The sequence below is a fragment of the Oryza brachyantha genome, chromosome 5 (genome assembly GCF_000231095.2).
Source record: "Oryza brachyantha chromosome 5, ObraRS2, whole genome shotgun sequence".
Lineage (NCBI taxonomy): Eukaryota > Viridiplantae > Streptophyta > Magnoliopsida > Poales > Poaceae > Oryza > Oryza brachyantha.
The window spans coordinates 17,002,120-17,024,165 of record NC_023167.2 but is presented as its reverse complement, the minus strand read 5'-3'; the positions used below and the strand labels follow the sequence as shown (position 1 = coordinate 17,024,165).

Genomic DNA, 22,046 nt, shown 5'->3' with positions numbered 1-22,046 from the left:
AAAACAAGTTATTAAAGTCAGAAAATGATGTGTATGCTCCTTGTTAAATATGAACAATGTCACGAGTGATAGTTAGTTCGGAGTAAACTAGAGATAAATTTGTATGAAGGTGACTAATAGGATAAGTAACATTCTAGAAATGTTTTATTTATAAGATATATTTTAATTCTATAAACATACTACTAGTCATTAGAGCAAATACAATAACACTATGTAAGTAAGCTATAAAATTTTCACACATCACAATTATACTACATGAAGGATTGATAAATAAGAGGAGTGGTAAAAACTGAGTTGCAGATTTATAGGTAGTTACGACATGGCTTTAACATATTAAGAAAAAAAAGTAGGCCATAAACAAACGATAGACTAATGCATATATGTAGCTAACCGTTATACTATATCACATTTTAATAGATGTTATCATTAATATTTTGGTACATATTTGATTACCTTTTAAAAAAATTTATGCAATAAGATATAAGTTATAGATAAAATATATTTATTAATAAACCCAATCATAATAAAATAAAAATAATTATATAAATTTTTGAGTAAAAATGAGCGGTCAACCGTATATGAAAAATCAATAATCAATGATATAATCTATTAAAATTCGACAAAAGTATATAAATCAACCATTGAATTAACTATATATCAATGGTACTGCTAGCAGTTAACCATACCGTCAATCTCGTCGTTTAAATACCAAATCTGTTATCCACATTTCTAAAAAAGGGAAAAAAGTACTACTAGTACTCCTTATCCACATTAATTGCCTGGTTGACTTGTGGAGGGCTGAGGCCACGTGGGTCGTCCTCGAGCTGTCTGTGAGGATGCGTCGGCGATGACGTGGCCGACCACGACCGTCCACGCCACGCCAGCCGCTTGCCTAGTAGGCGTCTAGTCAGCACGCCGTCCCCAATCTAATCCAACGAGTTGTGTGTGCGCGCGCGTTCTTTTTCTCCTTCAAGACGCGTCGCTAATACTCCTCCATGACAGCAAAGCTAACAGCCAAGCATGAAAAAAAAAAAAGAGGATAAGGCGGAAAAGCTTGATGTGCAATTAAGGGCGTGAGGTGCACCGACCACCAAACAACTCATCTCTCTCCGAATGCAATGCAAATCACACCGTATGCATTTCTACCCCCACCGTTACGTATTATACAACTTTACTTAAATTCACAAATATATTAATATATATATTTTATATATTTATTAACACATATAGATCTAAATAAGCTTAAAAAAATTTATAATATGAAACTAAGAGAATATATAATTTATGTACCAGATAAAAACTGCTTACAGGTGGTATCTTTGGATTTCGCATAATCAATGATAAACCGACAAAAACTGTGAAATTTAAACAAACTTTGTTAAAAAATTGAAAAATCAGTTTGATTTTTTTGAACTTACTGAAAAAACAAGCGAATTTAAATTACCGAATTGGTTAAAACAAAGGTCCAAATTTTGTGAAATGTGGTCTGGTTCTCATCACATTTGTAAACCTTGCCTCCGAGGCATCAGCATATCCCCTCGATTTTATTCGGATAACGTGAAGGGAGCAGCAGCCATGCCCTCCCTGACCTACATATCCAATACCCAATTGATTGTGTGTGTGCAGCTGCAACTTGGCCGATTTGAGAATAAAATGTGATGGCCCAGTTGGCCATGTAGACTCTGGCAAGTTGCATGTACTAGTCAAGCCTTTCTTTTGTTCTTCTTTCTATAGTTTTCTTGGATGGAATCTCTCTCTCAATTGCCGCATCATCAGAGGAAGGATCAGTGGGGGCCAGTTCTTGTTGGCCTTGGTTTTGCTGTAGTGTGGTATTGTTGTTATCTCTGAAGATTTGTGTTGCTTTTGGTTATAATATTTGATCCAGCACCATCTCTCCAAAGTGCTTTTCAGCTTTGGTTAGTAGAGCCTAAGCAAGCTGTTTTGTTATATTAGGAAGCAAAGATGGTTTCTTTTTTAGGGCTGTAGTATTTTATTCTGGAGCTGAAAATGCTACCTTTTCTTCTGAAAATTTTATATGGTTTGCATGTGGAAGAGAAGCAGCCACTAGCCAAGACTTGTGCTGCTCCATTTTGGAATTATTAAGACTGAGATGTGTGTGCTTTGGCCAATCTGATGAGAGGCTTTGTTCTTGGGCACCATCTTAATCAGCAAAAAGCAGTACATGATGGGGGCTGGTGATGATGGTGAGTGCGTTTGGCTTTAGTTGACACTTGCAGCATTCAGAGTTGACAGTTACACTCATCCATAATATGCAAATGCTGGATTGGAATCGCTTTGAGGGTTCCACTTTGAACACTGAAATTCGATTTTTTTTTGGAGGGACCACAGTATTCTCCTCTTTTGTCCCCTCTTTTCATTTCATTTCAATTTTTCTTCACGGATATACAACGACACTGATCAGACTGTTTTCCTCCCATCTCTTGCAAGTTTGAACAATGGATATGCGCATTTTGAACTTCAGGTTTATCTGGTAAAAATCAAACGGTGAACTGAAACAGCAAGAATAAGTGTAGCTGAAAACAGTAGGTGTCATCTTGTTCAGGCAGTGTAACTGTGCAAGCTAGAGCTATGTTTTATAAGGTTCATAATGTTCATTGCCTCTAATCGAGGTGGAATTTAGAAATTGACAACTTGGAATAATAAGCACAAGACCTTCTTGCTGTTTATACACAGTACAAGCTACATGTTTTTACTGAATGAAAATGCAAACGAGTGCAAGTAGGTTTTCCTCTGCTTGGCAAGGGGCCCATGATACAGGAGTATACTAGGAGAAGATGAACAAAAAGATCCCTGTAAGAGATTCTGGACAATTTTCAGAGTTCAGAAACTTGCAACTCTCATATGATGGACAGTGTTGCAGTAATATATCATTCCTGTAAGAGATTTCAGTCTACCTGCACAAATCTGACGGCGTGATATATTTCATCATCATTGAGCTGAAAGAAACACTACCAGTAAAGAATTGACACTGGCTAGCTATGAACTGCAACTTGCGAGGCTATAATAATCTCATACTCCTAGCTCTAAATAATCTCATACTCCTACTTGAAAAGGATTCAAAAAATTGCTTCTTTATACTGTACTGATAGAGCAGTACCTAGCCACAGTTTAGAATTCAGTCTAGGTTCTTCAGACTTGCCAATGGCTAGAACAAGAGTAAAACAGAGAGACCTTTTGAACTGAAGAAGCAACCATCAAAGTAAAAGGCACGTGAATTACAGTATCTTGGATGGCATCGTACATGACATACAGTACATGCTCGATCTCAGCAAGAGTGCTGCACGCAAGTTGTCCATTTGGAGGTGAATGTAACTAGCCATGGACTGGACCAACCAATATGCTCCTAGTACAGTTCTACAAGGCCACTGACAGTCAGACACTACATGTAGGAGTATAATGTAATCACCTGCCGTACAAACCGGTTCAAAATCTGAACTTTCACCGTGCTAACAACGCCTCACACGACAGATTTTAAGCTGTCACACTTACTGTACTCCATATAATTGCATTGTCAAATCCCAGTGGGGAAGAAACCAGCAAAATTTTGAACTTTGTTGGCAGGAGTCAAAGAGAACTGCAATCTGCAAACCCATGGTAGCCCTGGCGGGGACTTTGTTCAAACGATCATCAGACAAAGGAGCACAAGATCAAGCACAAGCAGTGACCAAACTGACCATCCAGCAGCATCAGCAGCAGCAGTACTGAAGAAAACACAAAAGCAAAAGGCCTAGCAAGCCATGGTAGTACTAGGTGCTAACCTGCTCTCACCATCAACCCATAAACCTTTGCTTCAGGCTTTCAGCCATCAAGACACTTTTGCCTCTGCTTTGTCCCCTTCCTTTACCCTCTCTCTCTCTCACACAATCTGACTGTGTTTGTCCATTGTCTGTTCCTGCATTGCATTGGCAAAATGTGTTAGAGAGAGGACGGCAGAAAGTACAAGAGCTGCACAGACAAAGGAGTGGATTAATGAATGGTTGAATCATGGCTGTTTCTGTGACTGTGAGATGGGGCCCTACATGCATCGTCTTCTGATGTCTGAAGCCGCCAGTGCCTTTCGAAAATCCATGCGTCCATGCATGCAAACATTGGCTTCAGAGTTCAGAACTTCAGATCACGCTTGTCTGAAATTGAAGCGTGCCGACTTTGTTTTGGCTTTGCTTTCTTCTTTTGCCTGAATGTTTTAGACTCCCTGTTCCCAAATATATCTGACGCTATTCATATTTAAAATTTGACCATTTTATTCTTGCATAAAGTTTACAAATACCTGCAAACATGTCGCATGCTCGTATTGTCAAAGTGCTTTGCGTCGTAAACATAAGATTGAAATTTTTTTATCATCAAAGTTTAACCATGTAAGAACTATTAGTGGTAAAAGTTAAAACAGTACCAATTAACGATGACGAAATTCCCTCCGATCTTAAATACAGAGAGTGTTTACAAGATTTGAATCTCATTTTAAAATATGAATATTTCTAGCACTATTCGTAGCACTACTTATCTCATTAATCATTTTCATTCACATTTTTCCTTATTTTATCCTCCCGTACTCTCTTACTCTCATCAATTCTTTATTTACAAAATTGGACAATACAATATTTTTATCTCAACCTTAATCCATATTAAACAAACCAAAAATAGTTATATTTTGGTACAGAGATATCATATCATGTCAAAATATGGATTTTTTTTAGCATACCATCTAATCATCGTGAGTCATTCGTTATTTTATTATACTACATCAACGGTAGGTGTAGTAGAAATTTTATGGAGGTAAAATTAAAACCAAAATATATAGCATTACGATAAATTTATATGTCATATATTATGTTAAGATAGATGAATTAGTAAATATGTATTACCAAAGTTTCAAATAAAATGTTTAATATACTTATTAAAAATAAATAGTTGGATTTAAATTTACTGATACCGTAATATTGCTCTAAAGTATAGGTATCTAAATGAACACAAATCTAGTCATATAGCTACATTAATGAAGGGGAGATCAATGAAGGGAGCCGTATTAAGGGGTTGTTTAGATGTGGCTAAACTTTTCAGCCCCATGTCACATCGGATGTTTTGACACTAATTTGAAGTATTAAACATAGATTAATAAAAAAAAACCAATTTCATAAATGAGTGGTAATTCACGAGACGAATTTTTTAAGCCTAATTAATTCATAATTAGAGTATGTTTACTGTAGCATCACATAAGTTAATCACGAATTAAGGCTCATTAGATTTGTCTCGCGAATTAGTCCAAAATTATAAATGAGTTTTATTAATAAGTAACGTTCACTATTCATAATAAGTGTCAAAATATCTGATAGGACGAGAGACTAAAGTTTAGCCCCTTGTCCCAAACACCACCTAAGCACCGGAAGGCTAAAGCTATAGAGGCAGTAGACTAGAGTCCAAGTTCCGACAGCGGCAGTGACCTAACCGCCAAAACTTGCACGCTTTAAAACCGGCCTCGCGTCTCGTCGTCGTCTCACTCACTTCCACCTGCTCACAAGCAGAGGAGATCACAAGTGTAGCTAGCTGGGAAGCCATGGGGTGGGGGATCAGGAGGCAGCAGCAAGCTTCTTCGGCGGCGGTGGAGCGAAGGGGAGGGGAGAGTGATGAGCGGAGGGGCAAGGGGAAGGCGGCGGCGTTCTCCTTCTCGCCGCTGTCGTGGATCGCCAAGCTGACGGCGAGGTCGTCCCAAGGGAAGGCTGGTGGCGCCAAGCACGCGCCGCCGCCGCCGGCGACCGCGTTCCATTCTTTTCTCACCAAGAGGACCTGCCCGAGCTCGTCGGTGGTGGCAGGCGACGTCGCTCCGGGGAGGTCCAGCCCGCCGCGGCGCTCCCCTGTGGAGGTCGCCCCGCGGCGGCTGTCCGTTGGCAATGACAGCGCCGAGGCCGTGGCGCGGCGGCTCTGCCAAACCCGCCGCCGCCGTCGCCACTGCTCCCTCGGCGGCGACCGTGACCTCCCGCCGCTCGGCCACCTCATCCCCTTCTCCCTCGCAGGCTCCCCAGCTTCCCAGCCGCCGCCGGACGCGACCGTCGCCGCCGCCGCCGCGACACCATCAGACACCGACGCCGGGGGCGGGGCGCGCCTGAGGACGCGACGCCGCCGCCACCGCGCCCACCGCCGCCGCCGCAGCAGCATCAGCGGCAGCAGGCGATCGTTCTCCGTCTCCGGCCGGATGCCCGCCGTGCGCGTACGTCCGGTGCGCGCGGCGGCGGCCGCGGCGCCGGAGCTGGAGAGGTTGGCTGTGGTGCGGCGCACGCGTGACCCCCAGCGAGCGTTCCGGGAGTCCATGGTGGAGATGATCGCGAGCAGCGGCGGGAGCATCGCCGCCCGGCCGGAGGAGCTGGAGCGGCTGCTGGCGTGCTACCTCGCCCTCAACGCCGACGAGCACCACGACTGCATCGTCAAGGTGTTCCGCCAGGTCTGGTTCGAGTACATCAACCTCCACCTCTCCCGCCGGCGACGAGCTCGCCGCTGCTGACACACACTGTCAGCCAGCTCAGCCAATCAACCCCCCTCTTCGCGTGACACGTGTCCTACGCTTTTCAGCTACTCCTAAGTAATTAGCGTTTCCATGGCTCGCATGATTAGCTGCTAATTGCAATCGAAAGCTTGCTAAAAAATGGTCATTAGCTGCAGCTAATGGTGAAACAAAATGCACGTGAATTGAGGTGTTCTTGTACAGTGTTGGTACTTGAATCGAAATATGTTGTATTCTCAAATTTGTAAACGACGGCGAGACATTTGTAACGTTGCGAAATGGAGGGGGAGACGAAGCGAGGACAAGGCTTCGATATTGCGGTTTTGGGCGTACATGGCACGCTGGCAGCTGTAGATTCCTCCGGGTTAATTCACCGGTTCCTAGGATTCAAAGTTTCAAACTCGAATACGTACTAATTGGTCTCCGCAATACATTGGGGGTGATTTGTTTGTCTTTTTCGTGGAAAAATTTCAAATGACATATTTACAAATAAAAAATAATTTATAAATAATTTTTTTATATATTTATTCTTAGCGATCTAAATGCCAATGCTGGAAAATATTTGAATATATAAGTATAAGCAGAAACGAAAATACGATATGATTGCTGCTAATTACTCACCAGTATAATCTTTTTCTATCACACGTTGTACGCACACATCACCATGTATACATGTACGTATCCTCTCTAACCAGGAATAATTAACGTTTTGTCACTCTTAGAAATAGTGCTACATATTTGTCACTGTGCCCATATATTATAGGCATATGAGCATCCACATATCATAGATAGCGGGTGACAAATATGTTAGGTGTTATTTCTAACAGTGACCAAGAGTTAAATGTGCCTCTAACAAGTACTCAAGGAGATAACAAAAAGTCAAATACGCCTCTAACAAGTACTCAAGGAGATAAAAGACGAGTAACATATCTTGATACGATTTAAACTCAGGGATTTACGGAAGATGATTTTAAACTTCCACCACTAATACTTTTTAAATGATAAACTTATAATAAACGAAGGCCTGGTACTTTTATTTTGGATTAATTGCACTTAAATAATATGACATGATTTTAAGTGTTTTCTAAAAAAGAGTATTTAAAATTTTAATATGAATAGTGTGTAGTTAAAGTTTTTTTTCTGCAATTATCATAGCAAACTCAATCAGGAGAAAAATAAATGTAAATGGAGATGCGGGGTATCGATCCCCGTACCTCTCAGGAGAAAAAAATAAATGTAAATGAAGATGCAGGGTATCGATCCCCGTACCTCTCAGGAGAAAAATAAATTTAAATGGAGATGCGGGGTATCGATCCCCGTACCTCTCGCATGCTAAGCGAGCGCTCTACCATCTGAGCTACATCCCCAATTGGTACTAAATCCAATGAATCAACAATTCTACTAAGATACAATGAAGGGCCTCTAATAATTAGAGGTATTAAACCGTTTCCTCCGAAAATCCTGTAAATTTTATGTGTTCCGAAGAGGCCCGAAGATGTCAGGTGACTAGTATCTCAAAAAGAATTATTTTGAGATTTATTCATTGCTAGTTGAAAAGCAAACCAATGTTGTAGTAGTCCCACAAACACATACCCCTCTAGGGAACAAGCACAAGGCAGCAACAGAACTTTCACTTTCGATTTCGCTTTACCGATTTGAAACATGTTCAACAGTTTACAAATGTACCCCTTCTATGCATGTCAATTCGAAGAAACTTGGGGAGGAGGGTTACATCAGTATTCAGTATTTCTTTGCCTGTAGCAAGTGTAAATAACTGGTAGTACTAAACAAGGCCGTTCTCATGATTTTTTTTTCTAACAATCGCCTCCTGAAATTGACAAGGGCTAGGATCAGTTGTATAAACACAAGAGGAAGCTTAGGAAAGAAAGTGAAGATACATTCCCCATCCTCCTGCGAACCGTTAGTTTCCAGAATTGTCATTTCTTTGCCTCCAGTATCCCTATGTTGTATAAACTGCTGGATTTGAGGTTAGCTCCCTGTTGGTCAGAACCAAAACCCAATAACCTACAACTGGCTGACTACTAGAACCATCTGCCTAATCTGAAGTCAAACGGTTTCAGAGACGACGGTGCCCTTTTTGCATTCTTGTGCCTTTTCCCAGCAAATCCACTGTCGCTAACGCTACCTCCGAAAACATTGTCATGAGCTTCCGCGAATTCCTCTGAAAATGGTTCCAGGGGAACATCACTGTCATCCTTAGCTTTCTTCTTTTGCTTCTCAAGCTGCTTGACGTTTTCAGAGATCTGATGAAGTGTCCGGTTTATCTTGGAAAAACTCCGCTCCACAGGCTCCACGACGTGGGAAACTGTATATTTGACATCATCAACCATCTGAAAGGTAAAAGAGAAGAAAATGTGAATTCAGGGAAAAAATATGATAGTTAAAGACAATTGTAATATAAAAAATGAGAAGCATACAATTTCACCACTTCCTAAAACAACATCACGAACACTCTGAGGGAAACTCAATCTCCGGTCCCTGGCATCAGGACGAGCAGCTTGCATGATTGCTACGTTGTCAATCTCTTGTTCTTCTTCAGGATCTGGAGCTCCCAGAGATGCATAATCAGACATCACAGCAACATTGCTAACACTTCTCTCCCCACGTCTGTAAGGTTTAGCTGGAAATACTTTCAAATGAACCACTGCAGCCACCCCCATCTGTCATACAAGGGATACAAAATGGTTTGGGTATCACTTTATATATAAAGTTATTTCTTGAGAAACTAGAGATTGGAGTAGGATCATTCTCTGCAGTACATTCTATGCTAATGAAGCACAAAACGAAATATCATCAATTGTGTAACAGAAGTTGATGTATTGCAGAAAGTAAACAAAAAGAAGAAGTTTCTCTAGTGCAACACACAACAGAATAAAGTTGATCAAAAATATGTGTGACAATATTGAGAAGCAGATAGTGAGCTCACATACTAACAGCTACAACAACCATATTGTAAACAATATAAACGGAAGCCATAGAGAAACAATTTACGGAGAAACATCCATCAATGTGCAATGTGCAATGTGCAAAGATGAACAAATGATGGTCTAGACAATACCAGGATCCCAGGCTGGGCATGTTACAAGTTTACAATTACAGGGTACAGGGCTATATGCTAGCAACTCAATAAGAAACTAGCTATATCGTGCACAACATGTACCAATTATTTCTACTACTTAAAAAAGCGGAATTATCCATCCTCCCCTCCCCTTGCGCGCAGCACGCTCTCCCGGAAGACGGAAAATTTTCATGACAAAAAAAAAAAAAAGCGGTTGGTAAGAAAAGGGGTCACACGCTTTATGCTAGATCCACACCCTAGCACATTCCCAGTGGTACAGGCCCTTTGCAGTGTACACGCATATTACTAGTTAACAAGAAAAGTCTGACCAATTTATCCTGAAGGTTTCCATACTGCTAGATACTAGAACAGATAAATCAAGCATGAAATTGACTTGTAAAAGGCAACTTGGCAGCAAATACTACTTGCTGCTTTATATATGGATACAAAGTAAAAGTAGCCAACCAACCCAAATCTAGTGCGAAAAACTGTAATGGATAATGCATACCTCAAGGCATATGATGTAATCCTGAATACGTGTTTGAAACCTTTGCGCCAAATGTCCTTTAAAAAGCCCAGTTGAAAAGAGAAATGCAACAGCAATACCTTGCCACCATGTCAAAAATACAATGGATTTGAAGGTTAGAAACTTGGATAGGGGTTTAATAGGTTCCAACTTCTCCTTGGTGGCAGTATAAAACTGTATAAGACAGTATAATGCCCATGTCTGGCTGAAATTTAGGACAATGGCCAAATATGGGTACCTACAAAAGGATTGCAAATTCTGTGAGAATGCAGAAACTTAAAACATCTTGGTCAGCCTCCAACACAGAATCATGGGTTGTGCATAATGACTTAAATACTACTCCATTCATTTCATTATAGTGCAAGAAAATGAAGAACCAGACGAAAGAATTAATGGAATAGAAGCCCAAGGAATTCACCCATATCTCCATGCAAATTTTCCTTCCCCATAGATTCCAATAAGTTGCATAAAAATTGCCAAGATGGCACAAATAGGCTTCAGTATCATCTACAGAAAAGCATATGCTCAATCAGAACTGTAATTAGCAAAAAGTAAGTAGAGTCTTCATGGTTACTTACATATTGCACAATCCCAACCTTCACAGCATGGTAAAAATCAGGACCAAGGTACCAGTTTCTCATAAACCAGTTTAACGGGAAAGGATGCTTCACAATGCCGTAATCATAATCAAGATCTAGCAGAGGAGAACTCTCACTGATTTGAAACCGACCCTCCATGAATCTGATTGTACTTTCCTCCCCACCTTAAATGATAGAACTCAGTCAAATAGCATAGAAGGAAAATAACTTAGCAAAGCTGGAAGTCATTGTATGCTACAAAAACTATACTTTTTGCACTAACCCTCTAATGAAGCAAGCCATATGCATTGGCCAATTTAAAGCAGGAAGCAGAATAATATGCTTCATCAACACTTATGGAACCTCTTTATAGTATCCGGTATGTTTTTTAAAAGGCATAGAAACAGCATACTCCAAAGTGAAATTCAATTCAGTTAAGTTGCACTATATGATGAAATTTATTTCTATACATACAGATGAAACACTAAGTTTATGATTATGGATAATTTTGCTCAAAAGCTTAAAATTTATCTGCGAAGAATCCCAACAAAAAAATCATATATACCCACCTAAACATGCTATGAGATACCTCTCAAAGCAATACATAGCGAATGCCTCATAACAGTCCCGCATCAATTCACATATAAATGCAACATTTGAGTTCAGTAACGAGAAGAACTGCAAAAGGAACAAGAAAGGCCATCCTATCAGTATTTAAATAAATAAAAGCATAGTTATTATATACAACACATTCAGGTTAGCAAAAACAAAAGGTGGAACAGGAAGGGAACCATAGCATTACACAGTGATAGCAATGATTCTTATAGAGAACAGAGTTACTGGTATTTGTTTGAATGTTTAAATAAATTTGGATTAGCTCGATTTTCCATGCTCAAAAGGGCACAACTAAAACATGTAACCAGGTAATTGAATGGTCAAATCTATTATAAACTCTAGTAAGATCTATACATTAGTTACTACTCTGTACCAGTGTACCACACAATCATAACAGAGAAAAATAACAAATATAGTAAAACGATTATAATAAAGTTTATCTTATCCCTTCCCAACATATTTGGAGGCCTATTCTCATTCCAAGTATCAGAAATGTGATATAACACAAAACTAATTTGACTGCAACAACAGCACACCATAAAGAAATGCTGGGAAGAAGGCAAAAGCATCTTGGTATACTTACTGATTGAACAGCATATACTGGAACCATCAGAATGAGACCAATCAAGAACTTTTGCTCCTGCAACAAACGAATTAATTAATTAATTGACCAAGAAATCAGCACAGTTGAAAAGAGCAGAAATGGTAATCCCTTATTCCAGTCTAAAATCATCTGTATGAAAATATATTCTTATTCTAGTAATTCCAATGAAATTATGAAAGAAAACTACCTCAGGTTGATGGTATGCGCAGAGATGCTCAAATATTAGAAACAAGGATAAAACAAGCGAAGCAGTCACAGATATTCCTGCACTCAAAATTGGCCAGCTCGGCAATGACTCTGACAATGAAACAAAGCCAGGAGAAAACATTTTCCCTGATCGACCCAAACAACTGCTCACATGTATCAGCACCAAAAAGAAACGGACTACATTTTTCAGTGCCATATTGCGAGATACAGTGCCGTGGGTAAAATATTGTGATCTGTTCTCTTGAGTTGAAATTCCTGGATTTCTCCTTCTACAGGCTAGAGATTTCCAGGATTCAGAAACAAAGGAACAAATCTTCTTCTGTACTTCTTTGGTATGAAAAAGCTCTCTTTAGTATTCTGTGGTGCGTCTATGTGGAGCATGCTGCTCCTTCCCTGCAGATTCAAATTTTGAATAATTTAATATCATAGACATAGCATAACACCGATGTTTTTAGGCTGAACATTATTTGTTGCTTTTATATTGAGATACAACTTCTGGTAGAAATATAGAGGAACACAGATAATATCCATTAGTTATCAGTTATCACTGAATTATAGCGCATAAAAAAAGAGAAGAAAATTGTCAACATCTAAGACATTACCCAAAAGGACAAAACCCATCCTTTCAGATAATTCCACTGTCAAAATTGGTATAATTGCCTACTTCCCAATTGTGTTGAGTTTGTTAATAATTAAAATAGTGAAGAGAATGTCTGCATATGCACAACTATAACCTGCAAATGCAATAATAGATCATAAAATTTCCAAAATTCCACCTGTGAGTATCTTGCTCACTTCAATTCAGTAAAAGTTTTTTTTTAAAAGAAGAGGACTAACAAATGTTGAACTCTTACAGCCATAAGCCTATAACTAAGTACTAATTATTCTCCTGTTACAAACAACCCATTCCTGTCAATTTGAAAGTATCTCCACATTGAGTGCTAACACAAATTTCAGATGTTCTCGTAATGTTCATTATTAGTTACAAGATGGCATAAAACAAGATAGCCAATAACATGAGGTTTTAACTAAAGCAGAACTAAAAAGATCATTGTTATCTAAAAAAACATATTTGAATTTATTGTTCAAAGCTCTTGTGTCCCTATTTCCAAGAATAAAGCCATAAAGCATACGCTCTGCAATTAACAAGTCTCCAGGAAAAAAGGGAATCAAACAAACAATCAAAGCAAAATACAAGTACATACCAGTAATCAGTGGCAAACCTTTGTGGCTTCTGTTATATGCTTACAGCGCACTCTGATTATTATTGAATATTGATTATACATCTAATTTTCTTTCAGCCTGGCAACCATGTTGCTGCCCTTTTTAAGAGAGCAGACTACCATCGTTAAGAGAGTAAAAGATCTTAGCGCTCTAATTCAAACTAATGAATGACCAAATGCTGAAATACTTACCTAATTTGGTTTCATAAGTAGCATAACTAGAAAAAACAATTAACAAGATCTAACTGCTCTTCTCAACAACTGGTCCACAACCAAACCACCAACCAATCAACAGCGTCACAGATTAGGAAATGACGCGAGCAAGCGCAAATTGATGGAATAACTAAATCAGCATATACAAAGTCCACGATGCAACTTACAGACACATCCACGGGTTAGTAATCACAAATTAAACCCCCCCCCCCCCCTGCTCCAACCAAATAGCAATTTAGCGACCACTCCACTTACCTCAGGAGCTAGAGCACAGGATAAACATCTGCACGAACTAATTTCGGAGCGATTCACCAGTACAGCTTCCATGCTCCGTGGAAGCACCATGATGTAGGGGTAAAAAAAAAAATCAGAACATGCACATTTGGGACAGCATGGAAGTTAGGGGAAAACCAGAACACGCATTTGTTCAGAGCCACTCAAAACTGTACTACAGCCGCGGGCCACGCGATCTCCCCCCCCCCCCCCCCACCCCACTGACGCGCAAAACCACACCGCATTGACGAAACGAATCAACGGTTCGTGCCGCAATCTGCTCCGCTCCACGCCGCACGCCCAAAGCATCCTAACCCCGTACTCCAAAACCACCCGAAAACCCACCCAGTTTTCCTCTCGATCGAAAGAGAAGGGAAAAAAAAACAGCAGCAGCATCTACCCGACACTCCCGGCGGGTCGACGACCAGCAAGCGAATTGGACCGGGGAGCCGAGCTGAGGCCGCGAGGGAGACGAGAAGGGGCTACCTGCGGAGCCGGAGCAGCGAGCAGATCGCGCCTAGGGCACAGGGGAAAGCCTCCGCCTCCGCCTCCACTTCCAACGAGAGACGAATTTGTCTGGCGCTTGTTTTTTTTTTTTCTCTCTCTCTCTCTCTTTCCTTTTCTTCTTCTTTTTTTATCTTTCTTTTGTTCGAAGAAATCGGACGGGTTCCGTCGGAGAGCGACGGGTCTCCTCCTCTCCTGTGTGCCTCCGCCGCTGTTTGTGGGGGGAGGGCCCACTCGTCAGAGACAGAAACACGTGGGGCCCACGTCCGACGTGGCACGGGTGGTCGTCGCCGGCGCCGCCCCCGTGCCGTGAATAGCCCGCTGTGCGGTGGGCCCAGTGGGGCCCGCCGTCGAGGAGACCTCTGGCTCTACTCCACGAATCCGTACGGTGTTTGCCGATGGGCCTGGCCGGCCTTTGTTGTTGGGCCCACCAACCGCGCATTGTTATTGGGCTCGCGGCCCAAACGCACGAGGCCCAGCCAGGCCCACTCGCGCATGCGCGGCCGACGGCGAAGGGTCGGCGGCGCCGTTTTTCCGGTTGCGAAGAGGGCGAGTGCGAGGGGCTGAGGTGGTGAAAAGTCGCTGTCCTGGTGACCTGTCTAACCAACTCTGTCCGCGAAGATTCAAATTTTAGATTCGACGTCGGTTTCTTGTACTAATTTTAATTTTAAGTACGTCTCGATTGTACGACCCGTATATAATCAGGACAAACACATCGATGAAAGCTATACAGCAGCAAACATACAGCAGGAGTTAAGCACTGGGCACAACACCACAGTGGACGGAAAGCACGGGTCGTATGGTCGGAACGTACGTATAACATTTCTGAAGGTGGGACTGTCTATTCATCCGACGTGTGATTTATGGGATAATTGTTTAGTTTCTTAAGGAAAAGATCAAAAACATATGTGCAAATAAAAATAAATTGGTGAATAAATACTATATGGGTGGTAAGAGAGAACCAAAAATCTATGGTTATGCAGCAGCCGTCAGGAGATTATCTATGTTCGGACTCGCATAATGAGATAAAATCATACTCTTAATGAAATTGTATTTCGGTATGGAAACATATTGCAACAATATGTTAAACAATCTAACAATGGTGCTCCTCGGGAACCCCATGCATCCCATATATATCGAGGGGCAGAGCTATAGAGATAAAAACCTAATCTAGCAAGACTAAGCCTATCCGGCCTAGATATAATCAGATATGGTAATCTAGGGTAGAATGTAAATCTTACTATGTATCTAGCCGATCTAACCTAATATTTTATCTTCGCATATTTCTTTACTAAGCTTAGGACTTTCTTTAGAAGTACATTATAATGTATACGCTATATTCCGTTATCCCACACTGACAAACAACCCTCTTTCCTTACCTACTGTCTTCTCTGATCCAACAACTCTAGCCCTGAACCTGACCACTCAGGTGTTTGTCAAATTTTACTTAAATCCATCGGAGATAAAAAGCAAACATATAAATTTCATAACAAATTGTAAGGGTAGAAAATAACACATATTTCTTATTCAAAACCACATGTGTGTTATACCGTGCCACTATTTTAAGATACACATAAACTCAAAAAACACGCTAACAAATATAAATGTGTGCGAGCAAACTAAGCATAGTTAAGTTGGTCGAGGTTCTTGTTATGCAGCCTGGTCACCATGATTTAAGCTATACACTTGACTTAACATATGTGCATCTATTCCTAACTAATTATATTTTAGATAAGATGTACCGTTGACAATAAAACGTGTATATCGACCTTTTTTAGCCTTACAACCATAAACACACACCTAGGAGTGGTAATGGCCCAATTATTTTACCTACAAAATTTTATAGCCGGTTTCAAAACATGTTAAAAATAAAATTATATAGAGTTTTGAGCTAAATTTTTTAAAAAATTAAATAAGATTAGAACAAAACCCAAAGACATTGGCCCATTAACTTGACTCCTTTGTCGATTAAATGAACAAGCAAGCTTCCCATAAAATTTATTTCATTCATTTATTTTCTCATGTCCTTTAAAAAAGAACACGAGTAATTATAGTTTGAGACGAGACGAGTGTATATTATTCGTATAATCGAGATGAAAAGCCAAGAAAGGATAACCACTCTTCAGCCTAGCGGCAACTGTCAAACACACAAACTCGTGTCTCTTCCCCTCCCCCACTCCATAGCGACACTGCGCCAGACGCGCCTGCGAGATCCAGGAACCGAAACCCCCCGTGCCTCCACTACCAGAGCAGCAGCAGCTCGGAGAGGTGGACAATGGCGGCCGCGGGAGGCGGGTACAGGGCGGAGGACGACTACGACTACCTCTTCAAGGTGGTGCTCATCGGCGACTCCGGCGTGGGCAAGTCCAACCTCCTCTCCCGCTTCACCAAGAACGAGTTCAGCCTCGAGTCCAAGTCCACCATCGGCGTCGAGTTCGCCACCCGCAGCCTCCAGGTCGACGGCAAGGTCATCAAGGCCCAGATTTGGGACACCGCCGGCCAGGAGAGGTACTGCTCGATCCCTCGCCCCCTCCGCTTGCTGTCCGCGGTGCATTCGTTTGTAGATTTGCTGCTCGCCGGATGTGAGAAAAATGCGACCTTGTTTGCTTGATCTTGGGTTCTTGGCCAGTTGTAGGGCTGCAGTTACTCATCAGCTTTGGTTTTTTTTTTTTTGACTGTTTAGGAGCTAAATTGGTAGTGCTATTTTGGTAGGAGATTGTGATCTGCGGAAATTGCCATGAACTTTTGGATCTAAAGTTAGAGTAAAATTGCTCTGGCATCTCAGCATTGATAGATAGATTCACTTAAAAATGGGATCTTGTGGGTGGTCGAGTGGTTGAGATTTTTCTTTTTTTGGGGAAAGATAGTCGAACCATTGATTGTGGTCAGGCGAGTGTGCAATTTTGATATTTGGCGGTTAGGACGTCAAATTTTGTTATGTGTTATAGTACTTGTTTTTCAGTTCACAGGAGGGGAGAAAATTGACTGTCCTCCACTCTTTCTTCTCTAAGCACTGAGAAAGTAAAGATATGCATATACGGTCAAGAATTTTCCTTGAAATTTGAACTATGCTAATTGAAGAGTAAACAAGTGAAAGTAAGGGTGTTCTTTTGCTAAATGTGGGTGAATCTAATGCTGTTAAGTGCTAAACTGGTAACAGTGGTTAATTTCCAAGACAGTAAAAGTAACAGCAGGTTGGTACGCCAGATTTTATATAGTGGATGGAATATTTGCTAGAGCCATCGTGATTCAGCTTTGGAGTTGAGAACCTGTAGGGTACAATATGCTTGCAGTATATACTACCACTCTACCAGTATAAACAATCCAAGGGTGTAGATTGTTTTGGTTTAATTGGATTAGAATATAAAATTTAAAAAGGGTAAATTTATCTTTTTACGTTATCCCTGGGGTTATTTTCGTAATGTGACCATCATAGTCAGTAATGCGTGTGCTGCCGCCACTCGTGCTATTGCCTATTGTCTCTCGCTATGGGTTGATTTCGTGTTAGGCGTCTTGGAGTCAGATTGATTTCTCGATAAAGCTGAATCATGATATTACTAAAATACTCCTTTTAAGTTTGTCGCATATTCCAAATACTCTTATTTATACTGGCAGTATATTGTACCGTAAAAGTTCATGAGATGAGTGCTGATTATGGATTATTTGCATGTGCCACCATGCCATATGATACTCCTAAGAATCATGCGAAGAATTTGTTATTCACCAATATGTGAGGAATTTGGCATTCAGCACTTGCAGTGGTTTCCAGATACAACCATACAGGCTGGTTTCCTTCTGCCCTGGTAGTCTAGCTCTATGCTTCTACATCTACCTTTGCTGAGCTGCTGAATGGTTGCCAGTTGCCACCTGCCAGCAGTGAGTGGGATTACCATAGCATAGATAAAGGCGAATATGCTGCTAATTAAGCAATACATCCTAGGCTAGGTGATATGCCTGTTTTTGCTCTATTGTCGCTACAAAATAAATCTTCTCTTGCTGTTTTACCTTGTCTCACTTGTCTGTGCTATCTATTTCTACATGTGCTGCATGCAGAGATCTGTACTTATGTAGCATTATCAATTTGTATCTTTGCAGGTACCGTGCTATCACCAGCGCCTATTACCGAGGAGCGGTAGGAGCATTACTTGTCTACGATGTCACCCGTCGTGCGACGTTCGACAACGTGGGGCGCTGGCTAAGGGAGCTCAGAGACCACACTGATCCCAGCATCGTCTGCATGCTGATCGGCAACAAGTCCGATCTCCGGCACCTGGTGGCTGTCTCGACCGAGGACGGCAAGGAGTTTGCTGAAGCTGAATCCATGTACTTCATGGAGACGTCTGCGCTGGACGCGACCAACGTGGACAACGCGTTCGCGGAGGTCCTGACGCAGATATACCAGATTGTGAACAAGAAGCCGGTGGAGGCGCCTGAGGATGGCTCGGCTGCGCCTGGGAAGGGTGAGAAGATCAATGTGAAAGATGATGTCTCCGCGATGAAGAGAGTTGGCTGCTGCTCAAACTGAGACAAGAGGGACATGATGATTTATTCATTTTTCCTGGTAGGAATGCTCAGGGTATACTGTAACAGATGACAGATCTATTCAATTCTTGTTCTGGTGCTGTTGTTGAGGGTTAGGGTAATCCAACTATCATATTCAAACCATCAGTTTAAATTATCAGTTTTTCTTAGTTTGCTCTTTGTATCAAACTGATTATGGTGTTGTTATCTATCACTGCAAGCAAGTACTTGTTGACAGAAGCCGCATGTATCCATTGTTTGGCAGTGTCTGCTCTGATGTCCTTCGTCAAAACTCATTCTAAACCAGACTTGTTTTTAAGCTGCATTCTGCAAACAGAGGTCATAGCTGATGGTAGCAAGCAGTTTCTGATTGAATTGCGATAGTAAAATTTATGGCGTGTTCTGAAATGTTGATGGACTACCCTAAAAAAATTAAACAAGGGCACAAAGGGGTATTAAGAGGCATCAGCCGTTGATCAGGAGAGTTACATGTATGGAATAAAATTATTGTAATTTGTAATCAATGGTAGTGGTGTAATTAAATACACGTAATCCAATAGTAATTATGTATAATACCAATGATTTAAGAGCAATTTTATAGTTCTTGAGAAGTTATCAGGAGGTATCATTTTTTCTATATAAATTTTGATATCTTTGATACTAAAAAAGACATGAAATTTTACACTAAAATTTTCTAGGAAATAATCTGTAGTGGTAAAGGTGTTCGTCCTTTTGATTTAAAAAAGTCCAACGACATATTTGCGAACGAAAAATAATTTATGAATAAAATTTTATATACATGTTCTTAACGATTTAAAAACAAACATTGAAAATAAATTACATAGAAAAAACTTCGATATCAAATTAAATTTAAGATTAAAAATTTAATAATAAATAAACAAAAGTAAAAAGACCAACGTCGAAGAGTTTTTACCACGCACGACGCGACGCGATCATCTACCGGCCGAGAGCAGCGCGGACGCGACGGCGTCGACGGCCCGGACCAGCAGTGCGGACACGAGGTGCACGGAGGCCGGCACGCTGAGCAGCAGCAGCGCGAGGAGGCCCGCGCCGAGGCCCGGCCGCGCGCTCACCAGGAGCGCCTGGAGGAGGCCGACCGCGCCGCGAACGCCCGCGACGTAGCTCCCGTGGTGCCGTCGCTCCAGCTCCGTCCACTCCGCCGGGAGGCCCCCCGCCGCGCTCCTCCTCCTCCTCCGCTAACCTCGCCTCGCGGATGCGCCGCCGCAGCGTGGCCATGTCCTCGTCCACCAGCCCGCCGCTCCACGACGACGACGCGTCGGGGGGCTCCCGCTCGCCGTCCCGCGGGGCGCCAGCGCCACGCCCACCCCCCGGCGCGTGGCTAAAGACAACGACGGCGACGGCGCCGGCCCTCCCTGCACCGGAGCGCGGGGTCGCCGCCACGGCACGCGCACACGACGGGAAGGCATGGCCACCGGCATGAGAAGCAGTGCCGCCGAAAGCCCGTGCTGCCTCCACCATGGGCACCGCCATATCAACCACCTGTCTACCTTGCCTACGGCTACGCACGCACCGGCGCGCGACGCAGCCCGCCATGATGTTAAAGGGAGGGAGCGCATGCGGCCTCGCCGTCGCCGTCGCGGGCGCACGGAGTAGCCGGCGTCACGCCGCGGAGTTGGGCGGGCGCGTGATTGGGCGAGGGGAAAACGTGGAAGGAATGGTTGGAGAGCGAACTGCTTGTCGGCGTGCGCGCGCCGCATCCGCGACATGTCCCGGCGGGTCTAACAGGAGAACGTTCATGCACCTGTCGGCTCGTGCGAAGTATACATTGTACATATAGATCTTTTATCATTTATGTTTGTATGTATAAAGTTTAAATTTTATAGTAAAAATTTAAAACATATAAAATACTACCTCCATTTCATAATGTAAGATGTTTGATTTTTTAGATAGATCATTCGTCTTATTTAAAAATTTAGTACAAATATAAAAAATAATAAGTCGTGCTTAAAGTTCTTTTGATAATAAAGTAAGTGACAAACAAAATAAATAATATTTTCATATTTTTTAAATAAAACAAATGGTCAAACATTACGACCATAACAGGTTTTTGAATATGCCCTTGCGTGATCATTGCTTTTCCTATTCCTTCTTTGAAAATGCAGGGTACTTCCATTGAAACATAGGGAGAAATCCCTTTCTTTGATTTTGATTTGAAGAAATCGACGCGAAATTCATTTATTGGCCCAAAACCGGGAGACGCCGACCCAACCGGGAGGGAGGAAGTCTTTCTACACCCTAAAAGCTAGCCCATAAGATAAGGGACCTCTCCCCTTTTAGGATGTGTTTGGATGAACGGTTTTGGGTGGATAGGATATGACGGCCTTTTTTTAACGTGTTTGGTTGGTGGGCAGGAGTGGGATAGGGCGGCCCGGAGGAGAATATTCTCTTCAGATGCCAGATGGATGAATCTGGCCGATTTCCCCAGATTTGGCTGCCCGGGCAAGTCGGGCGAGCGGTCGTGTCACCGCCTGGAGAGAGCGGGCGGGCGACGACGAGCGCGGCGATGACGGCGATGCCGATGCGGGCCCGACGACGACGACGACGACGTGCTGCGACTGGGAGCAGCGGCGAGCGCGGCAACGAGCGCGGCGGCGACGGCGATGCCGATGCGGGCCCGGCGACGACGATGACGACGTGCTGCGATCGGGAGGAGGGAGCAGCGACGAGCGTGGCGGCGACGGCGATGCTGATGCGTGCCCGGCGATGACGACAACGACGTCCTGCGGCTGGAGGAGGGAGCAGCGGCGAGCGCCGGCGCGGGCAACGAGCGAGGCGGCGAGCGGCCGAGAGGAGGAGGCGCGAGGCGGTGGCCGGGGGGAGGAGACGCGAGGCGGCGGCCGGGGGAGGAGGCGCGAGGCGCTGGTCGACGGGGGTAGGCAGCCAAGATCCAGCTGCTTTTTTCATTTTTTTTCTTTTTCTTTTTTATATGTGTATTTATAATGGAGATTATAGTGTAAATTGTTGGAAATTTTATGATTTGTATTGTGTATTAATAATTTGATGGGGTTATACTCACCATCTCAAGTGAGAGGTGACCACACCTACAAATTCATCCTAATCCCTCCAACCAAACAAAATACTGGATCGCTATATTCATCTTCATCCCTACAACCAAGCAAAAAACTGGATTGCTATATCCAACAAAAT

The 22,046-nt window shown here is 42.5% G+C and overlaps 3 protein-coding genes, 1 non-coding gene and 1 pseudogene across 5 annotated transcripts; 2 read left to right on the top strand and 3 right to left on the bottom strand.

Moving 5' to 3' along the window:
- Positions 1 to 5,572: 5,572 nt before the first annotated feature.
- Positions 5,573 to 6,883, top strand: LOC121054570. Its single transcript, XM_040524710.1, has one exon. The coding sequence runs from the start codon at positions 5,573 to 5,575 to the stop codon at positions 6,512 to 6,514; it is 942 nt and encodes a 313-aa protein (XP_040380644.1). The 3' UTR covers positions 6,515 to 6,883.
- A 925-nt stretch (positions 6,884 to 7,808) lies between these two features.
- On the bottom strand, positions 7,809 to 7,881 carry TRNAA-AGC. The gene has a single exon. It is a non-coding gene; the product is annotated as a tRNA-Ala (tRNA).
- A 250-nt stretch (positions 7,882 to 8,131) lies between these two features.
- Positions 8,132 to 14,499, bottom strand: LOC102707034 (protein LAZ1 homolog 1). 2 transcript variants are annotated; one of them, XM_006654588.2, is made up of 9 exons: positions 14,319 to 14,499; positions 12,104 to 12,516; positions 11,896 to 11,952; positions 11,267 to 11,375; positions 10,698 to 10,882; positions 10,538 to 10,626; positions 10,102 to 10,357; positions 8,953 to 9,195; positions 8,132 to 8,865 (listed from the first exon to the last, which is right to left on the bottom strand). In XM_006654588.2, exons 2-9 carry the CDS (start codon positions 12,317 to 12,319, stop codon positions 8,557 to 8,559), a joined length of 1,464 nt encoding a protein of 487 aa, XP_006654651.1. In that variant the 5' UTR covers positions 12,320 to 12,516; positions 14,319 to 14,499; the 3' UTR covers positions 8,132 to 8,556. The 2 variants fall into 2 exon arrangements, with proteins under 2 accessions (XP_006654651.1, XP_040380387.1); XM_040524453.1 differs by lacking the exon at positions 14,319 to 14,499 and adding an exon at positions 13,815 to 13,993.
- Positions 14,500 to 16,478: 1,979 nt separating this feature from the next.
- On the top strand, positions 16,479 to 19,017 carry LOC102706755 (ras-related protein RIC2-like). Its single transcript, XM_006654587.3, has 2 exons — positions 16,479 to 16,844; positions 18,432 to 19,017. The coding sequence occupies exons 1-2, from the start codon at positions 16,612 to 16,614 to the stop codon at positions 18,859 to 18,861; spliced, it is 663 nt and encodes a 220-aa protein (XP_006654650.1). The 5' UTR covers positions 16,479 to 16,611; the 3' UTR covers positions 18,862 to 19,017.
- A 78-nt stretch (positions 19,018 to 19,095) lies between these two features.
- Positions 19,096 to 20,392, bottom strand: LOC121054554 (annotated as a pseudogene).
- Positions 20,393 to 22,046: the final 1,654 nt, after the last annotated feature.